Source organism: Perca fluviatilis, chromosome 3, assembly GCF_010015445.1.
Source record: "Perca fluviatilis chromosome 3, GENO_Pfluv_1.0, whole genome shotgun sequence".
In the NCBI taxonomy this organism is placed as follows: domain Eukaryota; kingdom Metazoa; phylum Chordata; class Actinopteri; order Perciformes; family Percidae; genus Perca; species Perca fluviatilis.
The window spans coordinates 36,857,573-36,883,519 of record NC_053114.1 but is presented as its reverse complement, the minus strand read 5'-3'; the positions used below and the strand labels follow the sequence as shown (position 1 = coordinate 36,883,519).

The 25,947-nt window shown below is 40.3% G+C and overlaps 1 protein-coding gene across 4 annotated transcripts; it reads left to right on the top strand.

Moving 5' to 3' along the window:
- The first annotated feature begins 724 nt into the window (after positions 1–724).
- cylda (cylindromatosis (turban tumor syndrome), a) lies at positions 725–23,973 on the top strand. Of its 4 annotated transcripts, none has more exons than XM_039795051.1 (17): positions 725–1,078; positions 1,866–2,408; positions 4,717–5,028; positions 6,255–6,360; positions 7,193–7,294; positions 8,004–8,120; positions 12,006–12,394; positions 13,776–13,941; positions 14,033–14,174; positions 14,810–14,932; positions 15,631–15,722; positions 16,080–16,146; positions 17,615–17,747; positions 18,987–19,095; positions 19,312–19,430; positions 19,819–20,035; positions 20,910–23,973. In XM_039795051.1, exons 2-17 carry the CDS (start codon positions 1,917–1,919, stop codon positions 21,092–21,094), a joined length of 2,871 nt encoding a protein of 956 aa, XP_039650985.1. In that variant the 5' UTR covers positions 725–1,078; positions 1,866–1,916; the 3' UTR covers positions 21,095–23,973. The 4 variants fall into 4 exon arrangements, with proteins under 4 accessions (XP_039650985.1, XP_039650987.1, XP_039650988.1 ...); XM_039795052.1 differs by lacking the exon at positions 725–1,078 and adding an exon at positions 1,209–1,334; XM_039795053.1 differs by lacking the exon at positions 8,004–8,120 and having other exon boundaries at positions 726–1,078.
- Positions 23,974–25,947: the final 1,974 nt, after the last annotated feature.

Below are 25,947 nucleotides of genomic sequence, written 5' to 3'. Positions count from 1 at the left end.
TTGTACAAGCAGTTTGTGTCTACTGAAAATGGGTTGCCTGTAGTCAATGGTGGAAAGATGCCTTGATTCACAAATTCACTCAAATTACTTAAGTGCCGTTTTTAGATAGGCCTACTAGTATACTTTTCTTGAGTTTTCAATTTATGCTATTTTCAAAGGGAAAATATTGTATATTTTATTGCACTACATTTATAGCTTGACAGCTCTAGTTACTAGTTCCGAACATATGATCATTTAATAAAATATGACACAAATGTGTTAACCTCAACAGTGTATAAAGTGGTGGTAAATAGTTATGTACTTCAACCTGCGGCAACATTGTCATGCATCATTAATAATAATCCAATAATATATAACAAATTAGATTATGTATAACACTCTGAACGGGGCCAATTCTGAATAATGAGCACTTTTACTTTTGAGTCTAAATACATGTTGCTGATAATAATACTTCTCTAGTTTTTGTTAAGTTAATAAATACATTTTGAGTGCTTATCCTATTTTTTATAATTCAGTAATTGTATCTTTTATTTAAGCAAATATTCAATATTAAAACTTCTTCCACCACAGATACAGCATCATCTGGCCTGAAAGATCCACTTCAACCTAACTATGTGTTCTGCCATTCATGGGAAAACCCCACAGAGTGGGACTTGGTTACAGACACAATAAACAGCCAATCAGCGCTTGAAAACGAAGCGAATGACCAATGCCTGTCAGGAAGTGCATGACGTCATACATTAAGTTTCGTGAGGTCGTCTCCTGTAAATAAAATATTTCATAGCTGTAGCGATACACTGTATTATTTCACGTATTTCCCATGGAGAACAGATTTAACTAAATGCTGATAGCACACTGTAGAGGGTGGCAGTCCTCTGCCAGCCTGCTTGCTGTCGCTCAGCTCGCTAGGCTAACTTTAGCGTGATACTTAGCTGGTTAGGGCGCAGGTATTAGCTAGCCATTTAGCTAATCAGAGGTTATTACGGGAGGAATCTAGCTTGTTTTCAGAGGCCTCTTTCTAATTGAAATGGACATTTGAAATGGCAGTAGCCTCTAACTGAACAGACGCGTATCACAGGTAAGGCGTCCATGTCGTTAACATTGAATGTGTGCATTACTATTTGGTGCCTTTTAGCTGACGGTACGTTAGCTAACGTTACTTCCCTCTGTTAAAGGGCCTATCACTGACAGCTTTTGCCTGGTGATGACACACTGCTGCTCTGGTTGTCAGGGAAAACGTTTATGAAAACCAGTCATGATACTGCTGTCAGTGATGCTGCACTGGAATCAACAAAACTGTAATCAGTTTTGTGGTTGTCACCTCAATGAACACGGTAAATAAATGTCAATTCAGTGCTAGCCCATGTCAGGTTGAAATTACTTTCTTACTGTTAATATGTTGTTACGCTGACGTTACACCATTTATAAAAAAAAAAAACAGCAATACAATAGCCAAGTCCGTCTTACTGTCATGCTTGAAACAAATGACTGATGTACGTTAAGTTAACGGTAGTGAGAACGTGCTCTTGACTGTGTTGAGTGGTTGATCATCATAGCTGAGGTGTCATCAGGGGAAATCCAATTGTCTGGTATCTAAATCTTAGAATAAGTCAGCTGTCTGCTCAACATCTATGTTTAGAATAATCAAATCAGTAGGTATGAGTAATGTCACACGAGGTCCTGCTAAAAAATCAGGGGTAACGTTACTGCACAGGAATGACTGTGTGGTAGACGGGGAGAGTACACAGCTGAGATCAGATTTCTCCCAACAAACCACAACAAGCAAACTGGGTCAGGTATCTGTTAATAAAACAGCAATAATCAGCTAACTAATTTCTATTGTCATGCATTATTTCTTCCTACAGACCACAGGTCAAGCTTGCCTTGATGTTGGACCTCCTGCTTAGCATGCAGCCATGAGCTCTGCCCTGTGGAGCCAGGAGAAGCCCAGTGGGGGCTTCAGGGAGGACTGGCGCTTCTACATGGTCATAAAGGAGTGTACGGTGGAGAAGCCTCCCCAGAAGACCCTGAGAATCCCCCGTGGCAGTCTCGGTCAGGCATGCCAGGAGCGCAACAGCCTGGGGCGAACACTGCCCCCATGCAAGGGTAAAAAAAGTCTCCGCATCCTGGACCAGACCAACGTGGTGCTGAGCCTAGACGAGCGGGATGTTTTGGAGCTGGATGAGAAACTGGCTGAGCTGTTGTTTCCTATTACCAACTGTGAAGAGCGGTATGCACTGCTCTGCAACAAGTCACGGCTAGAGCGCGTCCGTGATATTGACTGTGGTTCGAAGGTGCGCGTACAGCTGCGGTCAGGGGATGAACCTCTGCTCGGTGTGGTCCGCTTCAAGGGCTCGCTGCTTCCTGACAGAGCCCTCTCTGGAATCTGGTTTGGGGTGGAGCTGCTGGTGAGAACTTGTGTGTCTTATTAGTTATTTTGTGTTTCCTCTGTGATCATTGGGCCAGAGAGCTCTACTGCTGTAGAAATATTAATATCTCTCATAATAACACGACAAAAAGAAAAACGGACAAGAACATGAGTTTCAACTTGCACTAGAACCGCAGCTTGACAACAGTAGGTACTGATGTGGAACGAACAGCAGAATTGCAACCAAACCAAGAGTTTTCAATGGCAGAATTCTAATCATTGCAAACCAGCTGTCAAAAATGTCTGACTCTTCACTTTTTAAACCAGTTAAACATTTGCAACCTGTGTTTGTGTGGCTTGTGCATCGATACAAAAGATGCAGCCAGGAAATGGTTCTTGAGAGCATTCTAAAACCATGTGATTTTGCCTGACCCAAGTAAAATTTTTCTAAATTATGTCTAGAGCTTAAAGCTGCATCCGACTGCAAATGAAAACACACACTCCCTGCTGTCTTTATTTATTAGGAGCAGAGGAACAACCATTTTTTGCTACCCATGGCCTTCAATAGTGAAAGTGATCATGGCAAATGCAACGCAATTAAGTGTTTGTACTCCTGTTGCTAATAAATAAGACATCAGTATGGAATTTTGTGAGCAACACCATTCATTTGCCGGAGTGTGAGTCTGCTATTTTAAGCTCAGTGGACTTTAGTATATACATGCATAACAGAGGAGAAAAAATGCAATGAGTACAACTAGATTTATTCATCCAGGTCGTGCACAGTTGTGTGCACGACCTGTTTGTACACTAAGTCTGTGTTGGAAATTAAGTAGATACAACTCGTAGCACATTCGGAAAATAACGAAATGGGCCATGAAACAAATAAAAATGTTGCTGACATTTGTAAAGCTATTTTGATGACCGTTTAGAGCTGTTTGTACAGAGCACAAGGCAGTGCTTCCCAGGCAGAATGAAAAGCTAAATATTCACGTTTGCTATGAGAATGTGACATCTCAGCACCTTGTGTATCGTATTAGTTTTAAAGTGCTCATATTATCATTTTCAGGTTCGTAATTGTATTTAGATGTTGTACCAGAATAGGTTTACATGGTTTTATTTTCAAAAAACACCATATTTTTTGTACTGCACATTGCTGCAGCTCCTCTTGTCAGCCTATGTGTTGAGCTTGCTGTTTTAGCTACAGAGTGAGGCATCTCACTTCTGTTCAATCTTTGTTGGGAGTCGCACATGAGCAGTAGCTAGGCAAGGACAACTAGCCAGTCAGAAGCAGATTATAAGGGCGTACCATGCTAGCAGCTAGGCGAGCATTATAACGTGTGTTACAAAGTGACACACGTCTGTCTCTGAAGTAAAGGCTGGACTACAATAGAGCTGTTTGGAACAGTTTGTGAACAGTGTTTTCTGTTGGAGATGGTAAGTCCCTTTGGGGTGGACTTTGGGCTTTTTCACTTTGTAAACCTATAACATGCACAAAAAGATATATACACAATAAAGGAAAGGGAAAAAACCAAAAAGCATAATATGAGCACTTTAAATGATGTTAAGTGTTCACTTTCTGACTTAGTTGTTTAGCCTCATAATAAGTGGGTTATGTTCTGCAAGTTTATTGTTAATTTCAGCCCTTTCCTTAAGCATTAATAATTGAGACCGGCTAGTAAATGTTAATTTACAGAAGGCTGAAACAAAGCTGTTTCAGCAAAGTTTTGACTGACACGATGGCGAGCAGATAATGGCAACATTTTACTTTTTGGGTTAACTATTCCTTTAATCTCAAGATTAAGTCTGATTATTTGAAGTCGTGCCATTCTTTCTGTACTGTATGTAGCCTACAGAAAGTAACAAAATACATCGGGTTGCTTATTCCAGTACAACGTTGTTTTTTATTTTCCAGCTGGAGTCTTCTTGAGTGGGCTGAGGGAGCTCAAACATTCAGACTGTAGCTCAACATAAACGCCTCAGAGTTTGCACATAAGCTTCAGATAGAATCCTGTTTTTTCTTCATATCTAAAGCCTGCATGTGAGAAAAGGAAGCACAATATGTTACAGTATGCTTTGTGATAGCATCCAGAATCTGAGATTGAGAGAAAGATTTATTTTTTTTATGCATTTATCATGGCAGTAAGTCAAGTCATATTCCTGCTGCAGTAATTGATCATATGCTCTCACAGTTCTATGATGTTGACTTCCCTTCAGTGAAGAAATGCTGAGCAAGCAGCCTCACTACCTGCCCTACTTTATATGACAATAAGTTGCACATCCCTCTTGCTCCTATTCTGTCTCACTCTCTACACTTGTCTCATCATCCTTACTTTACTTCCGTCTCCCAGGAGGAGGGCCGGGGCCAGGGCTTCACGGAGGGCTCCTACCAGGGCCGCCAGCTTTTCCGCTGTGAGGATGAGTGCGGTGTGTTCGTGGCCTTGGACAAGCTTGAACTCTGGGAGGATGAAGACGACGATGCCTTGGGCGAGCTTGAGGTGGACCACGTCAATCTGGTGGAAGAGGACCAGGAATTCCCTCCGTTGGAGATCAACTCCAGGGTCCTGGTGCAGACCAGGGACGGGCCAGAGAGAGGAACCATCATTTTTTGTGACCTGCTGCCAGGAAATGAGAGCCTGGGCTACTATGTGGGAGTTGATATGGTAAGTAAGGCTCTCTAAATAGGTATTTTATCCACAACTGAATGTATAAAAACATAATCAACAGGTTAGTTGATAAAGAAAATGATTGACAAATGCATTTTTCTCCCTGACAATATGAATATTCCCTCAAAAGAAAAGTTCAGCATTTTGGGAAATATGCTTATTCGCTTTCCTGCTGAGAGTTAGATGACAATATTGATACTACTTTCATGTTTGTACACTAAAGCATGCACAACAGCATGTAGCTTTCACACGGCTTAATGTAGACATGCTCTACCCTTAAGTGTCATTGCTTTGGGCAACAATTTACTGGCTGACAATGGAAATGAAGTGTGTTCACACCGGAAGGGAAACTTACGCCCATATTGTAAAATGCTGTTTATAATGACGTCTTTGTTGTAGTTTGCTCATGTGAACTGTTCTCGCCTCAGTAGAGGGCGGCAATGTGTAGAAAGTGACACATTTCAGCTTTAATGCACAAGAGTCAAACTATGAGAGTCATGACTTGCCTGTGTTTTTTTTTTTTTTTGATGACCGTTTCTCTGTATCTTGAGGGAACATGTCTTGTTGCCTGGGATCACAGTAGCTGGTATCTATGACTACTGTTGTCAGGCGGGAGAGGTATTGTAGTCATAGAGAGATTGAAACACATAACTGAGGCATTTGACTGCTGATCGTTAGCAGCAGCAGCAGCAGCAGCAGCCCACTCAGTGCATCTGAGCCACCCACACAAAGGCAAGGCAGTCACGCGGGGAGTGAGGTAAAGACTTAGTGCTGTATGACCCAAAAGCATGGCAAGGGGCCAGCAGGCAGCTGAGGAGAGCCCACTGCTCTGCCTCACTCTGCGTCCAGCCTCGCCCTGCCTTCTCTCGCTAGTGGCACTAGCCTCACACTTGTCTTGGATTATCCCGCTGGAGCATAGTCCTGAATTCCAAACTAAAGCAGAAGACTAGTGTGGTTGTGCCTGCAGAGAAAGTAGAGCATTCAGGTGGAATGATTTGAGCTAGAAGATCCGTTGTTTTTGGTGGAGAAGATGATGAGATGAGCAGTTTGGATCATAACAATACAGAGGATCGAGTCTAAGCATCATTATTAGAGCGATAAGACAAAATACCTTATTAATCACTTAGAAGATACTAGGAGAAGAAGCCCGTGTGGAACCTTTTATTCAGAGATGAAGAACGCCTGGCAGGGTTCTAAGGTTCTCATGTCTCCAACTCTTTCAGGACAATCCTATCGGGGACTGGGATGGTGTGTTCGATGGGAAGTTGCTGTGTAATTTTGCCAGTTTGGAGCACACTCGACTCGTCCCCATCTGTGACGTAATGCCAGGTGAGTCACCAAGTGTTTATTTGTCCCTGTTTTTGGACCATGCGTATGTCGTGAAACATCAGTGTTTTGCGAAAACATTCAGCTGTCCCTCTTTTGGACCAGCGCTAAGCTCCCTCTGAGCGTTTGTGTTTTGCTTGCAGTGGGAACAGAGGGCCTTTTGTGTTGATGTCTCACTTTTTTTTTGAAAGTCAAGTGAGATACTCAGGGTCTTTGTTCTCCACATTGGCATATTGATTTGTTTGTATGTGTGCTACTGCTGCCTCTCTGACTATTCAAACTTGCATCTAGAACATCTTGAAGATTTAAGATTCTTTATTATTCAAATTTGACATTTCTCTTTATCACCCTTTTTTTGCACTCTTTAGACAGGCTACATGAAGTATATGTTTTCACTAAGTAGAGCAACTTTCAAATTTACCCCGAAAAAAACATTTGTTCCTAATTTGCCATGCTTGTGATATTAGACAGTGAAAATCGTCCTCTGTCAGCCTGTGTACTATGTGAGAGACAAAAAAACGTATGGTCAATGTTGTGCTCATGGTGCTTTTAAATACAATATCTTTAGTCTGAAACTTAACTTACGCAATGCACCTGTTGCCATTGGCTTAATGTTGCAGGCCGGGTTCTAACTTCAGTATCCTACATTAAAAGTATGTGTCCTATAGCTAAGGAAACAGAAAATAGAGTCTTGAGAGTTCTTATTGGCTATTTTATTGTGTTTATCAAAATTGTGGTTATCGAACTACAGTACATACATTTGGTGCATGGTAGTTTAGCATAGGCTGATGGGGGTGTTGTGCCTCTAATGTGGGTGTATTTCTGGGCTGTACAGAATATTCCATGCAGGACCAAAGGCTGCAAAAGCACAGTTTTGCCCCCAGAGGCACCAACAGTGACAAGTCGTCCTCTGGCCAAAGCAAACCAAAGAGCAAAGGTACTGCACTGCTGTTATTGTATGATACAAACCTAATGTAACTGACGTACCAGCCCCTTTGTGTGGTGATAATTCTTAAAAGGGCATTCCATCCAAATTGTCCGGTTGTGATTCTGCATGTGTAAAAAACAGTCGAACCACTTTTTGTCCTGAAGATTTTTGCTGGTTTCAAAAATTTGAATTTGCTTTTGTAGTTTTAATGATCCTTCTCATTGCTTTAGAGAACTCTTAAAACAAAACAGTTTGGTCAAAGTTGAAAGATTTTAGCCAAGCAAAGCTGAGAATACCAACAGATCAAACAGTTTTGTTGGAAAGTCCCTTTAAAAGATAATAATAATAATAATAATAATGCTTAACTCCATTATGAACAAAATATGAGACACTCTCTCATTTGATGTGGATGGAATGTGTTAGTGTCTTTGATTGCTTGTATTTTCTGTTTATTTTCTGTTTCTTTTATGAAGAAAATTAATTTACTTTTTGTCTAGGATTTTCTACCCTTTTATTTCTCACTTGGTCTGCTGTTGAGAAGAATAGGACGGACACACACACACACACACACACACACACACACACACACACACACACACACACACACACACACACACACACACACACACACACACACACACACACACACACACACACACACACACACACATATTTTGCTTATCTCTGTGTTTTTTTCATGTACTTGTGTTATTTACAGGATTAGGTCATCAGTGTGGCAGTAGAAGCAAGTCTGAATTTTACTATACTTTAAATGGCAGCTCTGTTGATCCCCCAGCCCAGTCCAAATCCAAAAGCACATGGTACATTGATGAAGGTAAAACACGGTTACTCACGGGATGTCAACCATCTTCCCGGCAAGCTCCTGTTTACAACAAGCTACATACTTATCGGTTTCACTGAGGCAAACCTTTATTGGTGCTGTATAGTTTTAATTTATCAACATTGGCAGGATCAGGGGTTCCATTCCCGCTGAGCCACCCCTGGACTAAAAGACATATATTGTATACTCTGGCACCGAGTTCTAACTAGGAGTGTCCTCTAAAAGAAGCATACAATAGTTGGATTTGGTAAAATTGTTATGAGAACCTATTTCTCCCACCTGCTAAAAACATGGCACATCATTTTTTAATGATCAAGTGAATTTTGTGAATATTTTTTAACTCGTATGACTAAAGGTTTCTCATAAAAAATAATGACATACAAAAGTTACAATGATGAGTTTCTCATGATATCTCATCACATTAATCCTGTATTGTATTTTAAATCTAGGATAAGGTATAGTTAAAAGGCACTTATAATCTTGACATATTGTAGTGTCTCATAATTATGAGATATCTACTGCATATTATTTGTCCAGTAGTTGACTTAGTAAGTGATATTCCTAATATAATTTCAGCACAAGCTAAGCAGAGCTGTGGTGCTGAAACAGCAGTAGTCAGCTGCTGGCTAATACAAGAAATACCACCAACATAACTGATATGATCTGTGAACAGGAAATGTTTTCCAGTAGCTCATAGAAGAGGTACATTTTATATATATACCAGTGAAAAGCTGGGATTATTGTACATGTAGTTGACATTAAGCTCACAACATATGCAAAGTAGGAGATTTGTGTGCGTTGGCTTGTCAGCCTCTCAAGGTGTGTAATACATAATAAAATAAAAACGGAGGTGTTGCACATCAATACGCATCTCTCCGAGTTGGTGTGGAGTGACACATTTGTTGTTATTCTGTAAGATAGATAACTACAATACTTTATAGTATCATAGTGGATCTGCTTGTATCTCAGAATTCTAATATTGCACCTCCATAATCATAAAAAGAGTCCTTAAGTCATAATAAATCCGGAGTATATGAAAAGTTATACAATTAATCTTTTTTTTGTTTTAACAAGTGGGAGAAAAGAAGTTCCATACAAAATATAATTACTGTATTTATGTGTAGTATATGTAGTGTATGTGTTGTACACTAATTATGTATACTGGGATTAAATAAACACGCCAGAAACATAGTTTGCAGAAAAACAACAATCCGTAGTTTGTTGCAGAAGCTTGCTATAAAGACCTTTCCACTAGTCTCGTCCTTCATCTCCATTTTAGTGTGATATTCCACCTGCATGGAATAATCGGTGTCGCTCTAAGGCTTTTAATAATTCTCAGTGCTGCAAATGACTCCTTAACTGGCTGTTGTCTTGTTTTGGCTGCTGATGCACTTGAATTGATTGAACATTTGTGTCAAATACTATTTGCAGGCCAAGTTGTTAGTAAAAGCCTTTAAGTGTCAGGACTGACTGACCGACTGATTCAGTCAGTCAGTACATTGTGCCATTGTTTTTGTATTTTCATTTTCGGGGACACAATTACATTGCTCATTTCATCACCAATACATGTCAGTTGTGAAGAATCGTAATGTCTCCTGTAGTTAAGTTAGTAGAGGCCGTGTTCACAGCATTCTGGATATTAACCCATTCTTCTGTTTATGGTCACATTCTGGATAAGAGTCATGTTCTAATTGTGAATGAATGCATAACTATGGATTTTCATCAAAACCTGGAGACATCACAAATCAACCAAAAAATAAGAAGCAAAACAATATGCAAAAGAGGTTACATACCTCAGTATCATGGCAAATAACACTAACACGGGCAGGCTCTGAATTTTATAGTACTTATCATCAAAATGATTACTGTAAAATGATTGTGGTGTTGCCTCCTGCTACCGCAAAACACAATACTTGAGTTCCTGTAAAAGTATTTCAATACTAATGCAGGAATCGGGAGAAGTCACTTATAAATGGCTAACGTGCTGTTTCACAACTGCTTACTCATCCCGTGAATGTGTAATCATTTGCATCTTCCTCAGGGTCACTTTCCACATTTTGGGTATCCTTTTTGGTTATGGTGCTTTCATTTCCGTCATCAAGTAATCAGGCTAGACTCCAAACCCCTATGGTTGTCTCAGTGAGGGAACAGTTCAAGTGCGGATACACAAGCTTAAAGGTGGATGCCACTTTATTCAAGAATTCATGTTGTCTGTCATGCTGGTTCAGTCAGTACTAGTAACCTTGCACCACTCTTTCTGAAAGATAGAGTTCAGAAAGAAAAGTATAACATTCTGATGTGGTTTCCAAAAGCAGGCCCTGCTGGGAGACAACACATGTTGTGATGACCTTATTGAGCCATGAGATGCTGGAGAATAATCACGAATCAGAATTTAAATATTGATCTGTAATGTATCTTTTAATTAACGTATTATAATGACACTCTGTGTTAAAACATTCCACTATCTATCACGTAATGTTGATGATGAGGTTGTTGTGTAGCATCTTTGACAGTGCCAGTAAACAGCCACTGAACTGTAACCAATCATATTATGTTTGTAATTTCACACATGGATTTCAACCGCAGACGAGAAGCAGAAACGCACCTCTCAGGCTAGAATATGGTTACATTATGATGGCTAATGGCTAACAGAACACCAATTCAGTAACCTCTCACTTCTGCAAAGGGTGATGTGTAAAGTTCCAGTCATCTGCTTTTAAGATTTTGCTTCAAGGGCTTGGAATCCAAAAAAGCTCTTCAAAAAGCTGTTATTTTTTGAGCAGTGGCAGATATTGATTCCCAGGGGCATCACAAATTTCTCCAGTTTTTAGCTTTAGCAAAGAGTGTGCATGTATTGACTCAACTGTCATGGCCGACAGGGATTTCTTCTTTGGTGAATTCTTAGATAAAGTGACCCTCCCCTTCCACAAACACAGTTTTGTGTGATTTGTGCACAACATGCCTTCACTAAGTTATCAAGAAGGCTGACATCTCTGAAAATTGTCCATTTCATACTGCACATAAATTGAATGAAGCGCTTATAGCTATTTCGGTGTGTCATCCTCAAAGCAAAGTGGAACACACTGCTGAACACCATCAGATGGGAAGAGGAGTCTGCACACCAGACATCACTTCTCAACCAAGGGCATTTTCACACTTAAGCTTAAAAACTGTCTGGACAGTGGCTTGTTACTCCAGGAATTAAGGAGGTTCATAAGCAACAGTTTTTACACGTAAGAATCTTTGTTAGCTGTGGATCAATGTTTTCAGCACTATACACTCAACAGCATACCCTATCACAGATACAGTACATTTTTTGTATGCTCTTCTAAATTATATAGTAGACATTCCATCTCAACTGCAGACCAGTCTCTTCAACATGGGTAACCAGTAAATGTCTTTTTAAATACTGTTACAATTCTGAGAATTTTGCTTGTAGTTGAACATATATAGTGCAGCTGTCTGTTTTTCTGAACTGTTGCCATGGCATGAAAAATATGACATATAGGATATTACTTTGCCAAACCCAAATTGGCTCAAATGTGAAAATGCCCTAAAATGCTGAGATTGTTTAGGTAGAAATACTAAAAATGTATGAGAACAGTGGTCTCTCACTATTTAAAATGAAGTAGTTCTTTAAAGCAAAATGCCTCCCGTTGCCAGTGTGCAGGTTTCTTTCTTCCTTCAGTTATAAAACTGTGATTCAACACCATCTGAAAACCTTGTCTTTGCTGACCTCCAGTGGCTGAAGTTCTCTTCTTGTCAGTAAAACGGGGAGTTCTTTTCACTTGGTGTTAAGTTACTCTTTAAAGACTGACATCTCTACAGTGAAGTGTAAAATGGGGCATTAAGTTTTGGTTTCTGGTTTCTCTCCCACAGTTGGGGAGGACCCCGCCAAGTCACTTACTGACACGCCCCCTGACTTCAACCAGTCCTCCCCGCCCTCCAGAGCCCCGCCCTCTGCCTCGTTGTCCAGTGACAACAAGTTCCACTCTCTGCCCTTCAGCCTGAACAGGAAGACCGGGCCCATTGACAGCATGAGCCATGGGCCTCTCTCCCTCTCTGTCCAGTCGGTGATGGGAGAGCAGCCCGAGCCCCCGTCACCTGCTGCCCCTCCCTCGCCGCGGCCTTCGACGCCTCCTCGAGGACAGCCAGGTCTGGAGGTGGGCTCTCTGGTGGAGGTGAAGGAGAACCCCCCTCTGTGTGGTGTCATCCGCTGGGTGGGCCTGCCTCCTGGCCTGCTGGAGCCTTTGGCTGGGCTAGAACTGGTGAGGCAACATGGCAATGTCAATTTTGGATTTAGTTGTCAGTACATGGGGAAAGAAATCCGAGATACTGGATAATATTGGTGGGACTAACAATATAATGATATATCTGGAGATGGTTCGTTAAAAAACGTTATTAGTACACCCATGTCAATGTCATACCTTATCTTGTGATACTGGTGTATCTTCAATGTTTTTTCATTTTTTTTCATTTGATAGATGGTGCTTGTGTGAGAATTGTCTTATCTTCGTCATTCCATCTGACTCTTTTTCTGTTTTGTGTAGAGTTGTACCTTGTTGCTATTTTCAACTTATGATACATAATGACAGGTTACATAAACACATTTCTGGAAGCTCTTACTCAGGCAGAAACATGAAGTGATTAGTGCTGATTATCAGCTTATTAGCAACACTCACCACTCCAGCCTGAATTTATATTCAGTTTAAGCTATTTCTTTTAGTTACCACGGCTGTTGTGGGTTGCTATTCACTGGCCAGTGATTGCAAAGCATTACTACCTGACATGCAACATCCACCAACCCCAGCCTGCACTCAGTTATTCATTTTAAGGTTTTAACGTTTCTACTGCGGTTGGTAACTGCTGTTGCTGCTAATTCTGATTGGCTGATGACAAGGGTTGCAAAGGGTCGGGAAATTTGGGAAATGTTTGCGCAAGTATTAATATAAAAATCATACCTTTTTAATAGTGGACTTATTTGTTGGGAAAATACACATAAAAAGCAACACTAGGTATTGTGGCTTGTTTTAGTTACAAGTTTGCTCATTTAATTGAATTGTAACCTGCACTGCATTCAGCAGCGCTCTTCCATCATGTACTGATCATTTGCCAGCATCTCGTTAAATAGGAATTCAGTAAAATTACAACCCTGTGCACGCACCGTGCATTCTCCCATCGCATGTACAGCCCACACTAGTGCCAACACTACTGCACTGTCTGAGCCACACGCTTTCATGCGTGGTTTAATTATAGTACTGGAGTGAATATATATTTATATTGTTAATGACATTTCAGTGCACCAGCAGATAGTAGCCTACAGCAAAGTACCCAGTTTATAACTTGTCAACACCGTTAGTTTTCGCTAGCTAGATGTTATATAAACACAGTTTGTATGCACATGACACTGTTAATAGATCTGTGTAAGATGCAGCATATTCGTAACTTAACAGCCAATCACTGTTGACAAAATTGGTAAACAAAGTCACTTACAAAATATCTGACAGGCAGTTTTAAATATGACCTAACGCGTTTAGAAAACAACATATATATGAAAGCCAATGCTTTTTTTTTTTTTTTTTACTGCACCTACATTATAGGCAGTACCTACCAGTAGTTGGATAATGTGATCTTGACCTTCTCTTCCAGGAGGAAGAGTGCCCTGGTTGCACTGACGGAACCTTCAAAGGTACACGGTACTTCACCTGCCCCCCCAAAAAAGCCCTGTTTGTGAAGCTCAAGTGCTGCCGGCCTGACTCCCGCTTCCCGTCCCTGCATCACTCCTCCAACCCCATAGAGCGATGCAACTCCATCGGTGAGTCAGTAGCACCAATTGGGAGGATTAAAGGCACCAAATTAACTACTGTCCCCAAAAGCTTACACTTGTACTGTGTCTGTTTATGCAGCATTTGGGGGTTATCTAAGTGAGGTAGTACACGAGAACACGCCTCCCCGCACAGAGAATGATGGTCTGGATGTCATGGTGGGAAAAAAGAAAGGCATCCAGGGCCACTACAACTCCTGCTACCTGGATTCAACCCTCTTCTGGTCAGTACTCCTTTCGTCTAAAAGTTAATACTTTATCAGCTACAGTGTATGCCATGGTATTCTAACGTCTCTGGACTTCAGTCATATTGATTTGACTATATGGTGCTTCCTCAGCCAGCAGTGCTGTGTCTGCCCAGAGGCAGAGGCTTATTAGTAAACTGTTTTGACTTTGCCCACTGGCTCTAACAGGAGGGTGTATTCCTCCTGTGAGCAGGCCTGTGGATAGTGGTTGTTTCTGCCAACACTGCCAAAGGGCCATTGAACAAAGCAGTCAATCCAAACTTCTTCACCAAACTACAGGAAATCCATTGCTTTGAAGATGCTTCGACCAGTTTGGTGTTTTTAATTTTAGCTTTAAATTATACCTTTCCAGAAATAATAAAAAAAACACAGTAAAGTTAGATTCTATGGGAAAGTTTAAAAAGTAGAAAGTATTTTTAATCAACTATCAATTAATACAAATTGAACTGAGCATGCTGCATTATATATTATATATATAATATTTTTGGATGATGTCTGTTTTTTTAGTGTCAGCAAAAGATCATGGTAAATCGTCATACAGTATATCTCATATAGATTTAATAAAACAAACTAACATTAATTGTAATCCCTCGGTTGTGCATTCTGCTCTGCAGTCTTTTCTCCTTCAGCTCTGTACTGGACACGGTTCTGCTGAGACCACGCTCAAAGACCGATGTGGAGTATTACAGAGAGACCCAAGAGCTGTTACGCACAGAGATAGTCAACCCCCTGCGCATGTAAGTCAGAGTGGTTTATTGCAGACATACTCATGACCCACGTTGTAGGTTTTTACTCAGTGTTCTCATCACCTGCTTTAGGCATGCATGTTAGATTTCTCTTTTTTATAGGAAGCTATAACTTAGGACTGCTCGATTATGGAAAAAGTCATTATCACTATCATTTTGGTCAATATTCAAATCACGATTATTTAACTTGATAACTCATTGACTTTTGGAAAGATGTTGCAATTATTGAAATAAAAAAAAACAGTGAAACAAATCAACAGTGAAAACACTTTGAATTGTGAAATTTCCCTTAGTACTTTTCCCGTTTTAAACTTTTTTTTTTCTCATTCAGAACACAAGACAAAATAAGAAGTTAATGTGAAAAACCTAATGTGCAAAATAATTACTTTTCTTTGCTTGGAGCCAAAATCATGATCACTATAAAACGTAATTAATTGCACAGCCTTATTATAAATATTCAAAAGCTGTTCAAGACTAGAATGCTCAAGTTTCCCTTTTAAATTAGAGCTTGCACATGATTTTAATTCAGATGCATAAAACACAATCTGGAATATTATAAGTTGCATTATTTACTTCATCATCCAACCCTGAATGTAACATCAGATGCAAAATTTCACTAGCAGGGCAGATGTCACAAAACCAAATGTGAGTATAGCTTGCTTGTAACTTGCTCACTCTTCTTCATCCAGACATGGGTATGTTTGTGCCACTAAAGTGATGAAGCTAAGGAGGATCCTGGAGAAAGTAGAAGCTGCGTCTGGGTTTACGTCGGAAGAAAAAGGTATGATGGTAGATGAATTGTTTATTGGTCTTTCAACAATTTATTTATTGGTCTTTCAACAATTTATCTGTTGGTCTTTCAACAATTTCTCATACTTTTTCACAGTAATACTTGTCACGACTTTGACTGTATCATGATGATTGTTTCACCTTCTTTGTAATGGAATATGTAATTGGTAATCTGAATTTTGATGTGACTATAACACTGCTGCAAGTCACGAGAGACAAAAGGAATCAACTATTTAACATAGCATACACATTAATGCTATGGACTTCACAGTTTTAACAGCATCTGCACTGGATTGCAGCATTGACAAAGGAACGTTCACAACTCATTTAAGCACATCTTGTACTGCAGATCCTGAGGAGTTCCTTAATATCCTTTTCCATCACATACTGAGGGTGGACCCATTGCTCAAGCTAAGGTAAGGGCCAGTTGCCATTTTGAAAAAAAAAAAACATCTAGTGCATACATACACAAAAAATTATTTAAGCTCAATGTTTTTTTTTTACAGAGCGACAGACATGGTTGAAATAGTTTGGTGATGCGGTTATTAATTTATAATACACGAACCATGTGTATGACATGGCGTAATGAACATATCGTTGCTTATCGCTGCTTCCAAACATATCACTGCTAAACCACAAAACTATACCAGACAATCTGCAGTATGTAGATGTACAGTTTCACTTCTGCAGCAGTGCTTACGCTGGAGATTGAATGGCAGACAGCGTGGGCAAAGTGGTTTAACTGTAGGAGTGTTTTTGGTCACGTTATGAAAACTCCCTTTGTAGTCATGTTTAATGATCTTTGCAATTCAGACGGACAGAATTCGGTCTACTGTGCAATAGTGTTATATCGCAATAGTTTTTCCATAGTCATTTCTATAGTGAGCAACCAAACCCAGGTTCACAATTTCATAGCAAAGCCAAGCAGTGACAGACTCACTGAGTTGTAAAACCACAACATATAACATGACTAATCTGAAACATGTACCTGGCTTAGAAATTAATACTTGAGCAACGTTGAATCTGCCTTTACAGTTCATCAGGGACAGGATTTAGATTTGACAGAAAATGTGTTTATCATATCCCAAACAGTTAATGCCAAGTTAAATTGCCTGTTTTTGACATTAAACTGCTTTTAAAGGAAAAATAAAAATTCCCAATTGTCGTAGTAAGCTAAGGTATATATTTAGGTTATTTTTGCCCATTTCATAGAAACATTTCTTAGAAAACTTCTCAAATTATTTAAAAAAATTTTGGAAAAATAGTGTAGATCCTTACAGCTTTAGTGCATAACTTTTTGATATTAATGAATGTCCGTTACATTCAAGCCGTTGCCAAATGAGTTGCTACAAAGCTAATTAAGACCATCAGCTCCACACAACTCTCTCTCTGTATTTCTCAGTATGGCTATGTTCAGAAGATTGTGTCGTCCGGTGACTTTCCCGCACAGAAGCTCAAGTGAAGATAATTACCTCTTCTGAAGAGTCCATCTCTCATGTTTTTTTTAATCCTCCGTGTCTCCTTTGGCTACTAGCAACTGCGTGGAGGAGGGGTGGGGGCGGTCACGCAAGGCTGTATCATGTGGACGCGCCGACAGTGTTGTTGTTGTTGTCAGAATTCTTCATGGGGGCGAAAGAAACTACGCACTATAGCTTTAACTAACCGGTTCATTCCATATCTGCTACATAAGGATTCTCTTGGGTATAAAATAGTTTGAATTCCATACAGATTGGCCAGAAGTGTTAAAGACAAATCTGTGAGATAATTATCAGTTGCGGGTACTGCAGGAAGTGCTTTTGATGTCTGCACAGACTACACTTGAGAAAGGAGGATGTGAATAAAACTTAAAAAGATACATGAACCAAGACATTGTGTTTTTTCCAGGTCAGCAGGACAGAAGGTCCAGGACTGTTACTTTTACCAGATCTTCATGGACAAGAAGGACAAGGTGGGAGTTCCCACCATCCAGCAGCTCCTGGAGTGGTCCTTCATCAACAGCGACCTAAAGTTTGCAGAGGTGAATGAGCTTGAGTTGAGTAGAAAGATTGGTGGCATTGGGGTATGTTTTGTCTTGACTTGACAGTAAGTATTTGAACTAAGTCTGATCATAAATAGTGCTACCTAAAATATAGACACTACCCAAGTTTTTTTTCACAATTTGTTGTGCTACAAAATTACATCATGGTGAAATGATTTACATTTTTTATACCTGGGTTTTTCAGTTGCACTGCATGGTTCAGTAGGTAACTTTTATAAAAAAAATATATATATTGTTGTCATATTTGCTATAACTGTCACTTTATCCTGACACTGACTGGCACATGAGACAGATAATCTGTGAAAATCATGTTCCTCTGCCTCCTCCTAGTGCTGCTAATGGCATTTGCAAGTTTCCACCACGCCCGAATATTAATAACCAATCAGCACTGAGGAGTCTGTAACACAGTGTCATTGCTCGTGAACTGCAATCAATCTATCAAACTAGGCAGCGCTGATGAAATATTAATCAAGGTTCTGCTATTGCATTGCCTAGATACTTTGAGCGTCTCCAGAGCGGGGGGAGTATTGGCTACCCCCTGTATTTATAGTTTTAGATTAAATTAGACCCCTTTTTTAAAGTTGTTTTAATGTTGATGAGGAGAACAAAATGCTTGTTAGGTAAGAAAGACTGAAAGATTTCATATGTAATGTCACCTGTCATGGCCCATGCAGTGATCTACAGTCCGAGCTGTGATTCAGAGGGTAGAGTAGTGAGAATGCTGTGGAGAAAGGAAAAGGTTTCACACAGCATGTCTATTTCCATGTCCTGTCTTCCTACCAGTCCGCCAGCGTTACTGACCCCACAGGTACAGGAATGAGGGCCTACATTACAGGACTGTGTATCCTAAGCCAACAGCAATACTGAAAAGGACCCTTCCTAGATCAAAAGCTTTAGATCAAAAGCAGCTTTCACTGCTGATCAGACAATTAATTCAAACAAGAAATGCAGAACATACACAAGTTCATATGTACAGTCACATGTCCTGAGGACGAGCCGATTTTTTTTTTTTACCTTTTTAATTACCCAAGATAATGTAAAAACTTGTCTCTATTCACTTTTACAGACTTAATCGTTAAGTTCTGTAATGTTGGAAGTACACTGTGTAGATTATGTTCTGATTTCAGTTTCTGTGTGCACTGAGCTTTGCTGATACGTCCATGTTGCTTTGTTGATGACCACGTAACTTTTCTCTTTCTCTGTTTTTCCTGACCCCAGGCTCCCTCCTGCCTTATCATCCAGATGCCCCGCTTTGGCAAGGACTTCAAAATGTTCAACAAGATTTTCCCCTCACTAGAGTTAGACATCACAGACCTTCTTGAAGACAGTGAGTTGTAGCTAATCATTTTTTCCAGTGTGTAAGCGTGATGTGTCCTTGCCAATCGATGGTGTTTCAGAGCTGTATGGCATTTGGTAATGAAATCCCACTGAGTTGTCACTGCTACTCAACTGAGATGAAGGAAGCTTTTTTCTTTTTTTCAAAACCTGCTAAAGAACCTTTGTGCAGTGTGTCATGCAGAATAAATGTGTTGTTATTATCCAGCTCCAAGGGAATGTCGAATCTGCGGAGGCTTGGCTCTCTACGAGTGTCGAGACTGTTACGAGGACGGGGATATCACGGCTGGCAAGATTAAACAGTTCTGTGAAAAGTGCAATACACAGGTAAACAACAGAGGGCATTACTGCAACACCAGTTCAACAAAAGCTAAGTTGTAAAGTGTGGGTTTCAGGATCGTCCATTTGGTGGCGCCAAATCCAAAGGAATCCTACTGTCCAGTGCAGAAGTTATGTTGCAGAAGAGTGGCTTCTACAGTAGATTGTAACATATGGTCCGCTCCATTTCACTTGCCAACACTTAGTGCATTTACTGAAATATTGTTAGATTTATATCAAAATAGCCCATCTGGCAGTATGAATCCTCAAATGTACTTTAAAGCTTTTATTCTCTGTGATCTCTAATCTATATGTTATATAAAGCACGTAAAACATATTTTGTTCAACTTATATAGGCCACAGTAAAGATGGCGTGTACCTGCTTGTACTGATTTAGGTCCACCTCCACCCGAGGAGGAAAGCCCATCGGCACGGCAAACTGTCTGTCCCCAAGGAGCTGCAAGAAGGTACGGGGCGGCAGGGCAGTTTCCCCCGCCAGAGGATGGAGCTGTTCGCCGTGCTGTGCATCGAAACCAGTCACTACGTGGCCTTCGTCAAGTACGGCACTGCAGATTCCTCATGGCTCTTCTTCGACAGCATGGCTGACCGTGATGGTAAGTGCCATGGCCTTTTGATGCTGCGTTTGTTATGACATCAAACTGATCCTTGAAATGAGAGCCAGGATATGTACAGGAAATTGTTTTTGTAAGACTGTTGAAAGAACCTCACAGTGCGCAGTGACACAGACGGTATTATAGGGTCTCACAAACCCAGTAAACTAATTAATCACCTTACAGAAAACTTTCATAGTCTCATGCAACAACTTTTTGAATTTCGAACCAAAGTTATGGTTTGACATTTTGTATTGCACTGTAAGACTTTGAGGTACAGTGTGACTATTTATTATCTTAAGTACTACTGTAAATTTAGCTCCAATCCGACTTGGGTGAAATTGCTATTACGGCTGCTATAGAATATTTTCATTCTAAATTAATTTGCACTTACATTTTTTTTTAATTATAATTAATAAATGATTGTTTGATCAGTAAAATGTCAGAAAATGCTGACAGTGTTTTTCTGTCATGTCAAGACAGAGAACAGCAGCACATACTCACTCATATTGAAACTACTGCAGGTATTTTTGCATAAACAATGTCTTATTATTATTATTATTATTATTATTATATATATATTATCTATTGACTAATAGTTTTACCTCTAATTGCTGTTTTTTGTTTTTGGCCACAATGTGTGTGCGTAATTATCATAAAAACAACATCACGAGTGCTGGAAAAAAGAGGTTTAATTTAAAAGTTTTTTTTTTTTTTATATTTGCCATTGGTAACTTCTGGGTGACTGTTGGATTTGACTGGCTGCATTAAATCTTAGCCATCAAGTATTCCTCACACTGATAATCATTTGTGAATATGATGTGGATTATCAGAATTGTCAGAATTGTTTCTAATGATCGTGCATGTGGCTTCGCAGGAGGGCAGAATGGTTTCAACATCCCCCAGGTGTCTCCCTGTCCGGAGGTGGAGGCCTACCTGAAAATGACCCCAGAGGAGCTGCACACCCTGGATCCCAAGAGCATCCAGGGCCAGGCCCGACGCCTGCTGTGCGATGCCTACATGTGCATGTACCAGAGCCCGACCATGAGCCTGTACAAGTAGAATCCTCTCCCCAACCCCTCCACCCTTGCCTCTCAGCCACACCACCTCCCCCTCCCCAAGGGCAGGAGATTGCCAGAAAGTCCAAAAATGAAAAAAAAAAACTAAAAGAAGAAAGGCTGCCTGCCAGCAGGGGTGCTGTCCGGAGTTAACCCTCTCCAGCCCACCTCTCCTCGATGCCTGCCCATCTCCGGAGGCTAGAGAGATGGAAGAGAAGCCTATTTGCACTGTGCATTAGTTGTTGTTGTGTTCTTCACGTAGTCCGATGTAGCTTCCCTTTGTCTCACAGCCTAGCGTGGGTGGTGGATGATGAAGCAAAGGTAGGCCTGATGACGATTCACTCTCTGTTCAGGGGAGGAAGGGGGAGAAGATGGGTGGGAGGGCATGTTCGCGTCGCCGCGGCTGACAACACATCTGCAACAAAAACAAGATGAGCTAGTGGGAGGACCCACCTCATTTACCTTAAGAAAAGAGGAGTCCTGCTATTCTTAATCACTGTAAAAAACGGGAGCTTTCCATAACGCCACATTAAGGAAGCAATGCAGTGCGCAAATCCTCATCCAACCTGTGTGTACGGTTCTAAAAACTTGTGTAAAATCTCTTAGTAGCATAGATTTCTCCAGGTAGTAACATCAACAGTATAGATGTCAACCTACTGTGCAGTCGCATTAAGACCAGAGTATTCTGCTCTCTGTGAACCGGTTTGCATATTTTCCCATCACGCTGTGTAAATGTCTTTACAGTACATGTTTTGCAGAAACAGATGTAGCCATTGTAAAAGTCTCATGTTTTACTGCACACTCAACCAATGCTGCACTTTTGCTCCATCCAAAAGTGGACCTATCAGGAAACATTTAGGTTTAGCTCTTCTTTTTTTTTCTCCCATTGGAAGTCACAGTGAGTGCTAATTTGTTGGTTGGGAGACATCAGAGTTTTGTGTTCCAGAATACAAATGTGCTTCTCCTCTGTAGCTGTAAAGAGCGCTCTGCATTGCTAATGCAGAGTAGATGCCAGATAAATGCATGAAGGGAGTACAATGGCTCCTGTTGTAAAGCTGGTTGGTGGAGCACTCCATGCATTCATAGGGTCAATGAGGTGAAATACTGGAAATGTCTGACTGTTTTCTTTAAAGTAAGAGACTATGATGTGAAGAATTTCACATGTGGCGGGTTTTTTTTAATTTATTTTTTTAAGTCTCTGACTCATTGTGTTGATGACTAAATCTAAATTATATTGTGTTTACAAAGCCTTTTCTCTGTATTGACTCTCGCTGCCTTCCATGAAGATGTGACAAGCAATGCAAGTTTCCCGCCATGCACCAGATAACAAAACAATTGTGATCAAATACTATTATTTATTTTATTCTAATCCTATTACAAACTCATATGTCGTCCCTTTTTAAGAAAATGAAAGCAGGGTTTGATGATACTGCTTTGGGTACTCCTTGTTCTCTATCACAATATATTGAAGTGAGTTATTGTAGTTTGCACCACCTCATAGCAACTACTGAATGTTAATAGTGACATGTTAAACAGTGTAGAGTAAAGAAAGGATGGGTAATGAATGGGGGTAAAAAAACAAGGCTGCTAACCTTGGGGCACCATATATATGTATTTAAAGAAAAACATTTTTATTAAAAATGTAAAGGCAGAATGAGTAGGATTTGTTCGTTACGGTTTTTAAACCACATTCAATGTTGGCCCCTACTGAATGATACCGGAAGAGCACGCGCCCTGCTCTCCTTCCTTATCCTCTCCTTCAGTGCTCGCCAGCGGCTGAAAGGCCAACCCCAGATTCACTTTCATTTTGGTTTGAGCTTTGTCCAATTGCCGTTTCACCTCGCTATATTTTTCTATTTTTTCGGCACTGTGTCCACCATTTTAGTCGCGTTCTCTTAGATGCGCGCTTACAATCTGGCACCATTTTTTGTTGTGGAGTCCAGCCCTCACACCTTGCGTGCTGGGGCTTGGGGCTACACACCCAGTGCCCAAAGGCGTACGCCCAGAAACGTCCCGCACACAGAAAAATGAAGAAGGAAAAAAAAGGCAGAGGGCAGGGTCTGTGCGGATACAGACACCGCCACACACTTCTAGTGGGTCATAAGGAATGATTGAGAGGGATTATTTTTGTATTAGTGTAACCATTGATTTTTAGGAAAATCCTACTCATATTGCCTTTTAAAATTTCCTTGATTCCATTGTATTCCAATTGTAAAGAGTACCTAAAGCATACCCGTCATGGACTGAGCTATAAAGTAGTTGGTTTTTATATATCACACAAAATTGGATAAACAAAGTCAAGAAATGCACATGTTTGCATCAGCATTATATATATTTTTCCTAAATCACAACTTAATCATGGATTTAGTTGTGAGTATAAAGTAAGTGTGTGAGGGCGTTTTTATAAATTAGGTTCCAGCTGACAACTTCCATTTTGCTCCGTGGTCGTTTCCACTGTCCCAGGGATCCTGACAGGGGACCTTCCCGTGTGAACGTTTTGTGAACGTTTTCTGCACTGCTGAAGCTGGTCACTGACTGGAGCCTTGTTCTCTATGAGAGAAGTCTCAGAACAGAGGATGGGATCTTGATTTTATTTTATTCTGTTGCATCTGTACAGTATAGACATATGTAACGGGTGAAAAATTAATGTCAGTGATGTTCCTGTAAATGTTAACAAAATAAAGCCCATTTTGAAGGGTACACGGCATGGTTCTGAGTGGTGTGATGACCGATCTTGCATATTTTGCACGGCCAGTGTAGGTGAGCATCAGGGATTGAGGATAATCTTTTGCAGATGCGTTGGGTTGGCGGTGGATTGGTATGTTTTAAGATAGGCATATAGTCACAAATATTTTATCCCAGGAAATAAAATTATGCAAGTGTTATGGTGTTGAGAGAAATTAATAAATGTATTTCACTCACGCAGTACTGCGACACTAGTGAGGGTGGAAAGCCACCATGGAGAGGAGGTTACTTAGAAACTCTCTTTATGTGTAATGCCAGAATGCTCAGTTTCTACATGCAAAATATTGCTTTCACATTAACTTACTATTTCAGTTCAGCAAGTAATTGTAAGGGTCACAATCAGCAGCACATGAAAGGAAAGATGAGGGCATTCACTAACATTTCCCTTTTTTACACCAGCTATAAGCCATGTAGAATTGTACTCCAGGGTGTGTCAGAAAATCATGACATAACTGTTATGTGTGGTCAGAGGTGCAACACATTCTAACATTCAACCTGAGATTTTAGCCCTTTATAAAAGGGACTGTATTCGATATTCAGAGCATTAATATAGCAGAAAACAAATATTTGCTATGTAAAGATATTGTGAATGTCGTCCTGAGCAGAGAATGAAGTTAGTGCATGTGGCCATGAAAAAAAACGTAGGTATTTCACGTATTTTGAAACGGTGTGTAGAGGCAATCCCAATTTTTTCAGTATTTAAATTACAGCCCCTTTAAGTTACTCTTTAAAACATGAGTGTACATTATTGACCTACCAACACATTGCGATGAATTGGGAAATTTTAAACTTTATCATGTACACTTTTTGTCATACTGGTTGTCTGGCTGTTGTGACTGTAAATGCACTGTGTGAGTTAACAAGCAGGGAGTTGCAGCAGCTTTACAGCTGCTCGATTGCTGATAATCGTGGCTACTGAAAGACACTTGAGAAAAAAACAGAAGACCTCCCAAGGTAGCATTTCTAACTGGATATTAAGTTATTTTCTGCTGAGATAACTGCCCTCCAACAAGTTGATATACAGAATGCACTGTACACGTTTTTTTTTTCTCCTGGATTCTGTTATTGATGTTGCTAAAACAGGGTGCTTAAAACTTACCTCGGAAAAACTCTAAGAAACCCCACTGAGTCTTTCTGTAGTTGCTATACATTTATCCAGAATATAATTTGATGTTGGTAGCTTCATGTGGTTAGTATAGCACAAACCCATGAAGTCTCATGTTTTATTGCGAGACTCGCGTTTTAGTGTCCTTAAAGTGAAAATCTCACACATTATTACACTATTAAGAACCATAGGAAACAATGTGTTGTATGTTGTAATCTTAGCTCAGTGATAAACAGACAACACACAATGGAGTTATATGGCTAGCCTTGCTGGTGCTTTCTAGGGGCCTGAGAGTGGCGCAGCACCATGTGGGAGCAGTGGCTCTACATTTCCAAGAAGATGTCACTTTGTTTTGCTTATAATTTATTAGAATTCATTTTATTATTATAGAGTTCTTCCTGGGAGTTGCTGTAGGCTGTAGCAGTAAATCCCTGTAAAACCTGGCTTTTTGGTGTATTTTGTCTGTGTTATCCACTCTTTCAAAGATCCGATTCTTTACTGATAGGATTACCATGATCAAGCCCAATTTAGGCGCCTGACACAGTGATCATCCACTGACTTGTAAACATACAACAACAATATGATCGCAGCTTGTTATGCTTACGGGAAGATGAGAAAGATTACAATAAGTATAGTCTGTTTTGACCATTTGGTTGGCTTTAGTCCTCTATCTGGCCTATATGTTCAGATTAAGTCTACATTCAGTGACCCAATTCCCCAGACAATCTCTGACGAAACGATACCCTGAGATAAATTGGCATGTATTATACATGCATCTCCCCCACAGGAACCCTATTCCACACCTTACCCCGTTTAGTTTTTAGTCAAACTTGAAACCAGCTTAGCAAGCTGACTTCAGAAGTGCCAGATAAGTATTTGTCAACAGAACAGCTGGCACACAATGCCCTCTTGTAGCTTTATGCCACAGCATATGCCAGCCGCTCGTAGCGTGTGGTAATTTAGCCGGGGCTGGTTCTACAGGAACAGATGGGCTCGAGTATTGTTAT

Bases quoted from the DNA above. Each gene is read 5' to 3' on its own strand.
- cylda (XM_039795051.1), top strand. From the start codon at position 1,917: ATGAGCTCTGCCCTGTGGAGCCAGGAGAAGCCCAGTGGGGGCTTCAGG. The intron at 5,029-6,254 runs GTAAGTAAGGCT...CAACTCTTTCAG, and splicing joins ACTATGTGGGAGTTGATATG to GACAATCCTATCGGGGACTG. The intron at 19,096-19,311 runs GTGAGTTGTAGC...GTTATTATCCAG, and splicing joins CACAGACCTTCTTGAAGACA to CTCCAAGGGAATGTCGAATC.